Below are 14,765 nucleotides of genomic sequence, written 5' to 3'. Positions count from 1 at the left end.
ATTCAGCTCCCCATCATAGTCTTTTAAACAAAACTAGTTATCACTGCTTTCCAATAGGACCATTTCTTTTACAGGAGGCTTTGTTCTAAGCTCTAAGGAGTTTTTTTACAGACTGCCCAAGAGTCACTCAAGAGTACTCGACTTGATGTAGGCTACAAGAACTACGAAGTTTTTGACATAGGTTATTCTGTAAAACTTCTGGGACAGCACAGTTTTCAGATGGCAGTCAGGGATTTTTAAAGCAATATATCATCGTTGTTCTTTATTCAGATGTATTTATCTCTACCATTAAACTTTCTGACCTCAACTCCAAGGTCATTTTTACATTTTCAACACATTATTTGAGGTAGTAAGAAATGTGACCAGAACAATCATCATTTGAGAACACCACCACCCAGACTAAGCCCCCTATGTACTTCTCTCAGTACATATCTCTCTAACCTCTACTAGAGCTCCTCGCCAGAAGTCATCACTACACTGACTTGACATCTATCATTACTGTGGACTTGTGGACTCTTTTTATACTGTTAGTGTGAGTGTGAGTGTGTGTGTGTGTGTGTGTGTATTCCTAAACAGATATTTTCATCTTCACTAGTAATCAGAGAAACACACATTTAAATTATGATGAGATACCATTTTACATATATTAAAATGGCAAAAACTTTAAAAGTCTGGCCAAATACTGGGTAGGGTGTGGAGCAAAAGGAACTCTGGCATACAACTACTACAAAAATAGCTCTGGGTGTCCACCAAGTCAATATTATCACGATGACCAGTGATCTGCTGGCAGCCCTGGAGACAATACAGGATTGGGAGAGGAGCCCAGAAAGCCTTGTACCTGGCGCATCCACCCTTGCCCTCACTTTAGACTAGCAGGGAAAGGCCCAGTCGGAAACAGCATCAGGTAGCCAACACACTGTTTGCCATAAAGATCTCTGCATAGCCAAGTGGTGGAATGAGATAAAATGTGAACCCTGACACGTAACCAGGGGTTTCCAGACCTGTCCCAGTCCTCGTCTGCAGCTCTTCTTCTCCAGGACCGCTCTGCACCAGGCTTATCAAACTGGTCGAAGTCGTCATCTGTAAGGCAGAGGCCATGAAAGTCAGTCTTACTAAATTAAAACAGACACATACAGATATTCAAACGCTGAAACAACATGTTTCTTTTAAGGATTGCTGACATGACATTTTAAAATACAAAAGTTCCATATAAAACTATTACAAATGCTTTAGCCATTTTTAATAACTAAAAATTTTTAAAGTACAAAGCTACTGAAAGAAAATCAATTTATTGAACTCTATTAGGCATGAAAATCACTAATAGTTTTGTAAAAATCATAAATTTTAGTAAAATATTTTCTTTATCAAATGGTTTTTGAGTATATATTTTTACAACTATATAAAAGGAAAAAATTGCTGATTTGCTAAAAGTTAAAGAGATTTTTATAACACTTTTCTTAATCTTTACACTTTTCCAAATTAATCATGGAAAACAAAGACCCTATTTAAAAGAAGTAGGGATAGAGAATTGCTGAACAGATATATAACATAAGCCACATATATATTTTTAAATTTTCTAGTAGCCACATTTAAAAAAGTAAAAAAGAAACAGGTGGAACTTTAATAGATGAAATTTTAACAACATATTTTATTTAACCCAGTATATCCAAAATATCATCATAGCAGGTCATCACTACAGAAAACAATAAGGTATTTTACATTTTTCCCATACTATGTGTATATTTTGCACACACATCACATCTCATGTCTCATTTTTTTAATTTACTTTAATTATTAGGAAAATCAGAGAACTGGAATTAAAGTTTTTCATCTTAGATATACACGGAAGCAAGAGGCTTGAGAAGTGACAGCAGACAAATAGATACCTGTCCAGAGAGTCTACCTAGGGGAGCCAGAGGGTAAGGAATTTTCCCACCCTGGGGCTAGACACTAACCAATAAAGTTCTAAGAAGGTAATATATCAATTCTTACCACACACTACACCAAACAGAGTAGGTGCTTTAAAAAAAACTCGAGAATGAAAGATATTAAAGAATTAGTCGGGGCAGCCCCATGGCCGAGTGGTTAAGTTCACGTACTCCGCTTCGGCAGCCCAGGGTTTCGCTGGTTTGGATCATGGGTGCAGACATGGCACCGCGCATCAGGCCACACTGAGGCGGTGTCCCACATGCCATAACTAGAAGGACCCACAACTAAAACATACAACTATGCACTGGGGGGATTTCGGGAGAAAAAGCATGGGGGGAGAAAAAAAGAATTAGTATCCTTGAGAAGTTCTACTTCCAGCCTGACAGCATGAAGAGCTCCATCAACCTACCTACTCCCTATGAAAATTACTTTTAATAAAATGACTATTTAAAGTCTCCAGAACTGATTCTAAAGGCAATCATTAAATGAAAAACACTTATTCAAGAAATCTACTCAAATTTGCTAACAACAGCTGCAAGAATCCATGGTTTTTGAATCAGAACTTGTGCCTTCCTCCCGGCTCCCAGCTCAGAAGGACACTGACTCCATTCCAGACCAGTGCAGCCAAGAACACAGACCTCTGCACTCCTCACCCTGTGCCACCTGCCCAGCGATGAGGCTAAGCTCTAAATACAAGTGAGAGGTGGGGGCTCCCTTCTTCCATTCAGGCCCCACTTATAGGACAGATACTACTGGGGCCCAGACTGCTCCTGTCCCATCTCGTAGGGTGGGGTTTCACACTGAGAGAGGTAAGCCAAGGAGACCTTGGGTTAACTGCCCCCACTCCAGCCACCCAGGCACTCAGCTCCTAAAGCGAGTGTTACTCGGAGACAAGTACACCACTGTCCCCACCCAGAGCACAAGAGCTGTGGCTCTGAGAGTTTGCCCAAGGGGGAAAAGCATGCAATAGAACAGCAGAAAGCTCCAAAACTCTCTCAGAGGAAGTGACTTCATTTGGAACAGAGTGCAAAAGACTTCCAGTCAAAGGCTGCTCTCAAAAACAGTGTGGATTTTGGAGAGAGATCATAGGAAGGAGAATGACAAAAGTCACTGGAGAAAAAAACTGAACCGTACGCTGCCTGGTGTGCCAAAGAGAAATGGGGAGACAGGCGGGAATGGCCCTAACTCTAGTTAGAACAGATCTCAAATTCTGACCTCAGACACCATGCAATCAATGGGGCCTGAATTTGACTGGATCAGTCTGTAAAGCAAATTATGTCCCAGGGCACTGTCAGAAGTGTGGCTGGACAGAGTCAGAGAGAGCCTTGATAAACCACCACAATCCCAGGGTCCGTTCGGCATCACAGAGGCTCTGGCCCCTGAGGAGAGACATGAGAAGCTTCCCACTGCCCAGAGTGGGGTGGGGGATGAGAACAGACTTCACTTAAACAACCTAGTCAGTCACCAATAAGCAAACAAGCAAATAATAATAAGCCTAGGGGTAGGGAACTAGGGAGACCAGCACCCTGCGTTGACACATTATATATTACCCAACCAGAAATTACAAGACATACAAAGAAATAGGAAAGTATAACCCATAACCCATCAGAAAAAAAGCAGGTAACAGAAACCACCTGTGAGAGGACCAGATGTCAGATTTAACAGAAAAAGATGAACTGGCCACTATAAATATGTTCAAAGAACTAAATGAAACCATGATAAAGAACTTAAGAAAGGTCTGATGACAAGGTCACATCAAATAGATAACATAAACATAAATTATAAAAAGAAACAAAAAATTCTGGAATTGCAAAATAACTGAAATGAAAAATTCACTAAAGGGGCTCAACAGAAGATTTCAACTGAGAGAATTCGTAAATTTGAAAACAGAGCAATAGAGGTTATCCAATCCAAAGAACAGAAAGAAAAAAATGAACATAGCTTCAGAGAAATGTGAGACACAATTAAGCACACCAATACATGTGCAATAAGAGTACTAGAAGGAGAGAAAGCAGTAGGAAACAATACCTGAAGAAATAACAGCTAAAAACTTCCCAAATTTATTGGTAAATACTAACCTATATCTATACATCCAACAACCGCAAGGTAGAATAAACAGAGATACACACACACACAAATCATAGTCAAAATGTTTCAGAGACAAGGAGAATACCTTAACAATAGCAAGAGAAGAACAACTCATCACAAGGGAACCAACTGCAAAACATCAACACCTGATTCTCATCGGAAACAAAGGCAGTCAGAGGCATTTACAAAATGCTCAAAAAAAATTATGTATCTCATCAAAACTATAACAAAATAAGGTGAAATAAAGATATTGAGAGATAAACAAAAACAGAAGGAATTTGGTGCATGTTGACTCTCCGTAGCTGATTGAATTGTGTGCCCCAAAAAGACACAGTGAAGTCCTATCTTCCCATTCCCCCACTGTGAATTTGACCTTACTTAGAAATAGGGTCTTCGCAGATGTAACCAAGTTAGGATGAGATTATACTGGTTCCTAGACCTAACAGACAAATACAGACACTCAATTCAACAGCAGAATATACATTCTTGTCAGGTGCACACGGAACATTCTCTGGGATGTATGTTAGGCCATAAAACAATTCTTAATAAGTTTTAAAAGGTCAAAATCATATAAAGCATAGTCTCTAAAATATAATAAAACTAGAAATGAATAAAAGAAGGAAAAGTGGAAAAGTCACAAATACACGGAAATGGAACAAAACACACTTCATCAAACCAAGAGGTCAAAGAAAAGTAGGGAAATAAGAAAATACTGAGACAAATGAACACAAAAATACAACATACCAAAGTTTACGGGATGCAGCAAAAGCAGTACTTGGAGGAAGATTTATGGCTGTAAATGCCTACACTAACAAAGAAGAAAGATGTCAAATCAACAGTCTTACTTTAAATCTTAAGGAAGTAGAAACAGAAGAGCAAATCAAACAAAAAGATAGCAAAAGGAAATGAATAATAAAGATTATAGCAGAGATAAATGAAATAGAAACTAGAAAAACACTTTCAAACCCATTCTATGAGGCCAGTATAAAATGAGACAAAGATATCAAAACAAAGAAAAGTTAGATCACTAACCCTCATGAACATACATGAAAACGTTCCTTCTTAAAAATTAGCAAATACAATTCAGTAATACATTAAAAGGATAATATACATCATGACCACATGGGTTTACCCCAGGAATGAAGGATTCATTTAACACTCAATAATCAACGTTTTTTAAAAAGTCAATGTAACATATATTACTAAACTAAAAATGGAAAAGCGAATTTTCGCCTCACTAAAAGTAGAAGAAGCATTAGTCAAAACCCAACATCATTCCTTATAAAAACTCTCACCAAACTAAGACTAGAAGGAAATTTCCTTAACCTGATTAAAGGGCATCTATAAAAAACCTACAGCATGGGGGCCGGCCTGGTGGCGCAGCAGTTAAGTGCACACATTCTGCTTAAGTGGCCTGGGGTTTGCCGGCTCGGATCCTGGGTGCAGACATGGCACCACTTGGCAAAGCCATGCTGTGGTAGGCATCCCACATATAAAACAGAAGAAGATGGACACAGACGTTAGCTGAGGACCAGCCTTCCTCAGCAAAAAGAGGAGGAGTGGCAGCAGTTAGCTCAGGGCTACTCTTCCTCAAAAAAAAAAAAACCACCCTACAGCAAAACATCACACGTAAAGGCCAAGACTGAATGCTTTCACCTAGAATCAGGAATAAGATGGGGACTGCCACTCCTACCACTTCAATTCAGCAGTGCACTGGAAGTTCTGCCCAATGTCACCAGAGAAGAAAAAGAAACAAAACAAATTCAGATTGACAAGGAAGAAGTGAAATTGTCTTTATTCACAGCAAACATGATCAGCTATGCAGAAAATCAAATGGAATCTACAAAAAAATGGTACTAAAACTAGTAAGTGAGGAAGCTTGCAAAATATAAAATCAATATAAAAAATCAATAGCTTTTCTATGTACAAGTAATAAGCAACTGGAAACTGAATTAATCTCTGCAGTAGAATAAAAAATATAAGATACTAGGGATAAATATGATAAGATATGGAAGACTTGTACATTAAGAAGTATGAAATACTGCTGAGAAACTAAATATCTAAATAAATGAAGTGAAATACCTTGTTCATGAGTCAAGACTCAATACTGTTGAAATATATTCAATGTGATCCCAATCAAAATCCCAGCAACTTTTTTGTAGAAATTGAAAACATGATTCTAAAATTCATATTAAAAGGCAAAGGACCTAGAATAACCAAAACAACTCTGAAAAACGAGCACACTGGAGAGCTAACGTTATCTAATTTTAAGAATTATTAGAAAGCTATAATAATAAAAACTGTAGGGGCCGGCCCCGTGGCCAAGTGGCTAAGTTCGCATGCTCCGCTGTGATGGCCCAGGATTTCGCTGGTTCGGATCCTGGGCGTGGACATGGCACCGGTCATCAGGCCACACTGGCGTGGTGTCCCAAATGCCACAACTGGAGGGACCTGCAACTGAGATATACAGCTATGTACTGGGGGGATTTGGGGAGATAAAGCAGGAAAAAAAAACCTGTAGTATTGGCATAAAGATAGACAAACAGATCAATGGAATAGAATAGCCTATCAAGAAATACACCCATACATATATGGAAAACCGATATTTTACAAAGACATGAATGACACACTTTTCAACAAATGGTGCTGAACAACTGCACAGCCATATGCAAAAAAAGAAAAAAAAAGGAAAATGAAAGCAAGAGGGGAAAAAAAACTGAACCTGGATTTATACCTTGCAAAAACAGAAGAAAATCTTTGTGGAGCCTGGGTTAGGCAAGGATTTCTTATTGTGATAGCAAAAGCACAATCAATAAAATAACAAAATGATAATCTGGACTTCATCAAAATTTTAAACTTCTAATCTCCAAAATCATCATTAAGAAAAAAATGAAGACAAGCCAGACTAGGAAAAAGTCTTTGCAAAGTATTTATCTAATAAAGGACTTACATGTGGAGAGTATAAAGAACTCTCAAAATTCAACAATAACTCATTTTTTTAAAGTGTAAAATATTTAAGTAGAGACTTCACCAAAGAACATGTACGTGTGACAAAATTCTCTAGATCATTACACTAGTCATTAGGGAAATGCACATTAAAACCACAATGATACACCAGAACACATCCATGAGAAGGGCTAAAATGTAAAAGACTGACCATACCAAGTGCTGTCAAAGATGTTGAGCAACCAACTCTTAGTCTCTGTTGACAGGAACGTAAAGTGATACAATCACTTAATAAAACAGTTGGACAGTTTCTTAAACAGCTAAACATAGCCCTAACATGTGACCCAACCATTCCACTCCTACGTAACGACCCAAGAGAAAAGGAAACGTAAGTCCACGTAAAGGTTTGCACACAAATGTTCATACCCACACTGTGGGTAAAAGCCAAAAACTGGAAAGAACCCAAATGTCCATCAACAAGCAAACAGACGAACAAACTGCAAAATACCCATAAATGCAACTCTACTCAACAATAAAAGAGAATGATTATTGATAAACTCAACAACATGGACAACTTTCAACATAATTAGTATTAAGTGAGAGAAGCCAGAGGGGGAAAAAAGAGCACATAGTCTCAGATTTCTTTCGTAAAACTGTAGACACTTGGTTGTAATAGAATCAGCATGTGCTCACAGGTAGCAGGGCAGGCAGGAGCAGGAGGCAGGAATTACAAAGGACATGAGGACACTTTCGAAGATGACGACACATTCACTACATTGACTGTGGTTGTGATTTCACAGGTGTATACACGTACCCAAACTTATCAAATTGCATGTTTCAAAGACATACAACTTCTTGCATGTCAATTATACATAAAGCTCTTTTTTAAAAAGATAACATATTAAGAAACTTTGGTCAGGGAAGACAAACTCAAACGCCTGCAGGAACTAGGCAGGGAATACAAATGAGCAAAGCAGGCTGGGTGGGAATTATGTCAAATTAGCAGGACTTTACCTTGTTTACAGACAGGAGCATTACCACACATTACAAAGAATGCAGGCCCAAGGAGGGCAGAGTCTAAGTTTCAAGGCAAGACAGAAATATGTATTTTTCCCTAATTGTTAAATACAAGCAACTAACAAGTTTTTTTAAAAAAAAATCTGCAGATCAAATAAAATATGCCTGTGGACTGTTCTTACAAGCAGCCAAGTTAAGATTTTTGAGAAAAAGAACCAGAGCCAAAACACCTATCTTCAATGCCTTCTCTTCTACCTTCTGCTCCACTTTTAGTCAATGCCACCTACTTTACACTTATTTTCTAAAGGATTTCTGTGTTAGTTTTCCTTCCCCCATCAGATTATATACTTCATGAAAACAGGCAGCCTTCTCTATCCATGAAAATATGAAGAAAGTCCCAAGATTTTATAAGCAAAAACTTTCATTCATGGCTTTTTCCACAAGAGTACACAGTGAAGGAATTAATACAGGCAGATAACACTAATTAATTATAGCACCCAATTCTGCTAAGGCCAGAAAATCCTTATGCCAGGCTAGCTAATAACAATCACCTAGAGACCTTCTTAAAAATTATGCAATCTTTGGCCCCACTCTGAATCAGATTCAGTGGGCTCTAATTTTTGTTTTTTTAAAGCTTCCTAGTAATTCTGATAGACAGCTAGGGTTGGGAATCCCTGCACCAGTCCACCACTATCCATCAGAGCAGACACTCCAGAAGAAAATTTAACTGCCATCTTGCTCAGTAAGTCCTTCCTGGAGTGAGTTAAATCCACAAAAGTCAAAATCAGAAGGCAGGAGCACGCAAAAACAACTGAACACTTCTCCAAAGGAGAGATCCTCATAAAATGTCCAAGGAAACTGGCTATGAAATCATTCCAAAATAAGGAAATGCAAGTTAAGCACAAAGTACAAATAAAACTGAGGTCATGAAACCTTCATTCATGCAACAATTATTTCTTGAACACCTAATGTATGCCAGAAATTGTTTTAAACACCTGGCATACAGGATTGACAAGATAACAAAAATCTCTGCCCTTGTGTAGGTTACAGTCTAAAGAAGAGACAAACGATAAGCCCAATAAACAGACAGAGGGACAGAATCTAACTTAAGGTCTTTATTGGGAAAAAATAGAGAAGGGTAAAGAGATGGAAAATGAGGAGGAGGGCTATGGCAGGTGCAAACCCAGCTAATTACAATTTTAAAGAAAATAGGAAATGCATTAGAAATGTACATGGGTTATATCTTTCAATATTTACTGTATTAGAAATTAAAACCAAGGCATTTTAAAAATATTTTATCATTAAATCATGCAAAAGAAACTATAAACCCATTACACATTAATGTGGCATATTTTTAACGAATATTGCATTTTAAAAAAAGAGAAAGATATTTTCCAGTTTTGCAAAATTCTTTAACATCTGACTTTGTAGAAGACAGCTGGATTTTTACATCTGCTTCTACATTCACTTTCTTGCAACACAGTCATGTGTCATTTAATGATGGAGATACATCCTGAGAAATGCGTCATTAGGCAATGTCATCTTGTGCAACATCATAGAGTGCACTTACACAAACCTAGATGGTACAGCCTACTACACACCCAGGCTCCATGGTACCAATCTTACGGAAGCATGGCAGTATACACGGTCTGTCATTGACTGAAATGTTGTCGAGAAGGATATGACTACTGTTCTGACTGAAGTGCATAAAAGAAATCCTACTGCAAATATACATGTAGTTGTAAAAGTGAGGAGTACTTTAATAGCCTTTTCAGACAATTTTAGATGTTCTTCTTCGATACTACACCAATACTCAAAAAGTCAGTTTCTCAAAGGTTAGTTGCAATGCAGAATCTGAGGCCTTAGCAATGAACATTTCATACTCTCTTTACGTTGAAATACACTGTTATGTCATGCACTGTTAATGGATCTTTATCACACATGATTTGGTAATATTATGCATCGGTCATTTTGAAAATACTGGCTCACTGAGTTAATATACTTCCAAATGCTGACACATTTCATTACTCAATATCAAGGTCATATTTGTTAATAGCACTACCAATCTCATCAGAAAAGTCTTCAAGAATTGGGATGTTTTTAAGCTCGCCAGAACAAACACAACTTTTCCAAAATTCTAATTTTTCCTTGAAAGCTTGGATTTTATCATTGGCAATACATACTGTCAGTTGTTTTCCTTGAAGAGATAGGCTCACTTCATTTTCAAGAAAACTTCTGCCAGGGCCAGCCCCGTGGCTGAGTGGTTCAAGTTCTATGTGCTGTGTTTAGGGGGCCCAGAGTTTGCAGGGTCAGATCCCTGAAGCAGAGCTAGCACCCCTCATCATGCCACGCTGTGGTGACACACCACATAAAATAGAGGAAGACTGGCACAGATGTTAGCTCAGTGACAATCTTCCTCAAGCAAAAAAAAAGAGAAAGGTTGGAAAGGTTGACAACAGATGTTAGCTCAGGGCCAAGCTTCCTAACAAAGAAAAAAACAAGAGCCAACAATATGATGCCTCTAGGAAATACAGCTCAGCTCTAAAGACAAACACAGACTCAGAGTGAAGGGATGGAAAATGATACTCCAAGCAAATAGCAGGCAAAAGAAAGCAGGTGTTGTCACACTCACACCAGACAAAGCAGACTTCAAGATAAAAAAGATAATGAGAGACAGAGAAGCAGTATATAAGAATAAAAAGGACATTCCACCAAGAGAACATAACACTTATGAATAGAGAGGCACCCAACACAAGAGGACCAAAGTATATAAAGCACCTATTAACTGATTTAAAGGGAGAAACTGACAGCAACACAATAATACTAGGGGACCTCAACATCGCACTTACATCAATGGATAGATCATCCAGACAGAAAGTCAACAAGGAAAGAGTGGCCTTAAATCAAACGCTAGACCAGATGGACTTTATAATAGATATATATAGAACATTCCATCCAAAAACAGCAGAATACATATTCTCCTTAAGTGCACATGGAACATTCTCAAACATTAATATGCTGGGAAACAAGGCAAGCCTCAATAAATTTAAGAAGACTGAAATCATATCAAGCATCTTTTCAGACCACAACGCTACGACACTAGAAATCAACCACAAGAAAAAAGCTGGGAAAGTCACAAATATATGGAGACTAAACAACATGATATTGAACAACCACTGGATCAATGAACAAATCAAAGGAGAAATCAAAAAATACCTGTAGACAAACGAAAACGAAAACACAACATACCAACTCTCATGGGATGAAGCAAAAGCAGTACTAAGGGGGAAATTTACAGCTAGACAGGCCCACCTCACCAAACAAGAAACATCTCCAGTAAGTAATCTTAAACCACACTTAACAGAAGCAGAAAAAGAAGAAAAAGCCCAAAGTCAGCAGAAGGAGGGAAATAATAAAAACTACAGCAGTAATAAATGAAACAGAGACTAAATAAACAATAGAAAGGACCAATGAATGAAACTAAGAGCTGGTTCTTTAAGAAGATAAAACAAAACTGACAAACCTTAGCCAGACCCACTAGAAAAAAAGAGAGAGAAGTCTCAAATAAATAAAATTAAAAGTGAACGAGGAGAAATTACAACAGATGCCACAGAAATACAAAGGACTCTAAGAGAATACAACGAAAAGTTACATGCCAACAAATTGTATAATCCAGAAGAAATGAATAAATTCTTAGAATCATATAACCTCCCAAAACTAAACGAATAAGAAATAGAGAATCTGAATAGACCAGTCATAAGAGATTGAAACAGTAATCAAAAACTTCCCTAAAAAACAAAAGTCCATGACCAGACGGCTTCTCTGGAGAATCCCACCAAACATTCAAAGAATATTTAACACCCATCCATCTCAAACTATTATAAAAAACTGAAGAAGACAGAATGCTTCCTAACTCATACTACAAGGCCAAAACTACCCTCATACCAAAACCAGACAAAAACACAATAAAGGAAAATTAAAAGCCAATATCGCTGATGAACACAGGTGCAAAAATCCTCAACAAAATATAAGCATATCAAATACATCAATACGTTAAAAGGATCATACACCATGATCAAGTGGGATTTAAACCAGGGATGCAGGGATGGTTCAACATCCGCAAATTAATCAATGTGACACACCACATCAACAAAATGAGGAATGAAAATCACACAATCATCTCAATAGATGCAGAGAAGGCATTTGACAAAATCCAACATCCACTTATGATAAAAACTCTCAATAAAATGGGCAGAAAAAGCAAGCATCTCAACACAATAAAGGCCATATATGACAAACCCACAGCTTACATCATACCTAACAGAGAAAAACTGAAAGCCACTCCTCTGAGAACAGGAACAAGACAAGCATACTGACCCTCACCACTCTTATTCAACATACTACTGGAGGTTTTGCCTGAGCAATTAGGCAAGAAAAAGAAATAAAAGGAATTCAAATTGGAAAGGAAGAAGTAAAATTCTCACTCTCTGCAGACAACATGATTCTATACATAGAAAACCCTAAAGAATCCACCAGAAAACTATTAGAAATAATCAACAACTACAACCAAGTTGTATGGTACAAAATCAAATTTAAAAATCAGTGGCATTTCTATACACTAATAACAAACTAGCAGAAAGAAAAGTCAAGAATATAATCCCATTTACAATCGCAACAAAAAGAATAAAATATCTAAGAATAAACTTAACCAAAGAGGTGAAAGACCTATATACTGAAAACTATAAGACATTACTGAAAGAAATCGAAGAAGATATAAAGAAATGGAGTCCACACTCATAGACGGGAAGAACAAACACAGCTAAAATGACCATATTACCTAAAGCAATCTACAGATTCAATACAATCCCAATAAATCCAAGTGACATTCTTCTTGAAAGTAGAACAAAGAGTCCTAAAATTTATACAGAACAACAAAAGACCCTGAATAGCCAAAGAAATCCTGGAGAAAAGAACAAAGCTGGAGGCATCACAATCCCTGACTTCAAAATATACTACACAGCTATACTACTCAAAACAGCATGGTACTGGTACAAGAACAGGCACACAGATCAATGGAACAGAAGTGAAAACCCAGAAATAAAGCCAGACATCTATGGAAAGCTAATCTTTGACAAAGGAGTCAAGAATGTACAATGGAGAAAGGAAAGTCTCTTCAATAAATGGTATTGGGAAAACTGGACAGCCATGTGCAAAAGAATGAAAGCAGACCATTATCTCACACCATACACAAAAATTAACTCAAAATGGATAAAAACACTTGAACATAAGACCTGAAACCATAAAAATCCAAAAGAAAATATAGGCAGTACACTCTGTGACACTGGTCTTAGCAGTATCTTTTCAAATACCACGTCTATTCAAGCAAGGGAAACGAAAAAATAAACAAATGGGACTACAGACTAAAAAGCTTCTGCAAGGCAAAAGAAACTATGAACAAAACGAAAAGCCAATCCACCAACTGGGAGAAAATATCTGCAAATCACACATCTGACAAGGGGTTAATTTCCAAAATATATACAGAACTCATACAACTCAACAACAAAAAAATGAACAATCTGATCAAAAAATACGCAGAGAGTATGAACAGACATTTTTCCAAAGAAGATACACAGATGGCCAACAGGCACATGAAAGGATGTTCAACATCACCAATTATTAGGGAAATGCAAATCAAAACTACAATGAGATATCATCTTATACCTGTCAAAATGGCTATAATTAAAAAGACAAAAAATAACAAATGTTGGAGAGAACGTGGAGAAAAGGGAACCTTCATACACTGCTGGGGAGAATGCAAACTGGTGCAGCCACTATGAGAAACAGTATGGAGATTTTTCAAAAAATTAAAAATAGAAATACCATATGATCCAGCTATCCCACTACTGGGTATTTATCCAAAGAACCTGAAATCAACAATACAAAAACATTTATGCACCACTATGCTCATTGCAGCATTATTGACAATAGCCCAGACGTGGAAGCAACCCAAGTGCCCATCAACTGATGAATGGATAAAGAACATGTGGTATATACATACAATGAAATACTACTCAGTCAAAAAAAAAAGACAAAATTGTCCCATTCGCAACACATGGATGGACCTTGAGGATATTAGGTTAAGCGAAATAAGCCAGACAGAGAAAGACAAACACCACATGATTGCACTCATATGTGGAAGACAAAGGAGAACAGATTAGTGGTTACCAGAGGAGAAGGGGGTGGGGGGAAGGGCAAAACGGGTAAAGGGGCACATATGGATGGTTACAGACAAAAACTAGACTATCAGGGGTGAGCAAGATGCAGTCTATACACAAACTGATATATAACAACATACACCTGAAATTACACGTTAGAAACCAAAATGACCTCAATAAAATAATTTTTAAAAAATACACCTTTGAAACATGAAAAAAACAACAAACAAAACTAGACTATTGGGGGTTAGCAAGATGCAGTCTACACAGAAACTGATATATAGTAACGTACACCTGAAATTACTACTATAAACCAATATGACTTCAATAAAATAATTTTTAAAAAATGGTTATGATGGTAAGTTTTGTTATATGTATTTAACCATAACAAAAAATAATTTTTAAAAAAACTCCAATGAAATACAATCAGTAAAATCCAGACTGTAGGAAATTCCGTAACAATTCAACAAATAAACCACAAAGAAACAGAGAAACAGAAGGAAATTAAAGAAACTTAAAAAACATCAATTAATCACAATGTGCAGCCTTTATTTGGATTCTAATTCAAAT

The 14,765-nt window shown here is 37.2% G+C and overlaps 1 protein-coding gene across 3 annotated transcripts in view; it reads right to left on the bottom strand.

The window, feature by feature from the left end:
* RBM33 (RNA binding motif protein 33) overlaps positions 1-14,765 on the bottom strand; it is a 133,752-nt gene that overhangs the window by 109,904 nt on the left and 9,083 nt on the right. For all 3 annotated transcript variants that reach the window (XM_023640066.2, XM_023640067.2, XM_023640068.2), the window contains exon 2: positions 1,002-1,080. In XM_023640066.2, coding sequence (XP_023495834.2) covers positions 1,002-1,080 — 79 coding nt within the window. The remainder of the gene's footprint in view (positions 1-1,001; positions 1,081-14,765) is intronic.

This window comes from Equus caballus, chromosome 4 (assembly GCF_041296265.1).
Source record: "Equus caballus isolate H_3958 breed thoroughbred chromosome 4, TB-T2T, whole genome shotgun sequence".
Lineage (NCBI taxonomy): Eukaryota > Metazoa > Chordata > Mammalia > Perissodactyla > Equidae > Equus > Equus caballus.
The sequence above is the reverse complement of the archived record's forward strand: the minus strand, read 5'-3'. Positions and strand labels throughout refer to the sequence as shown.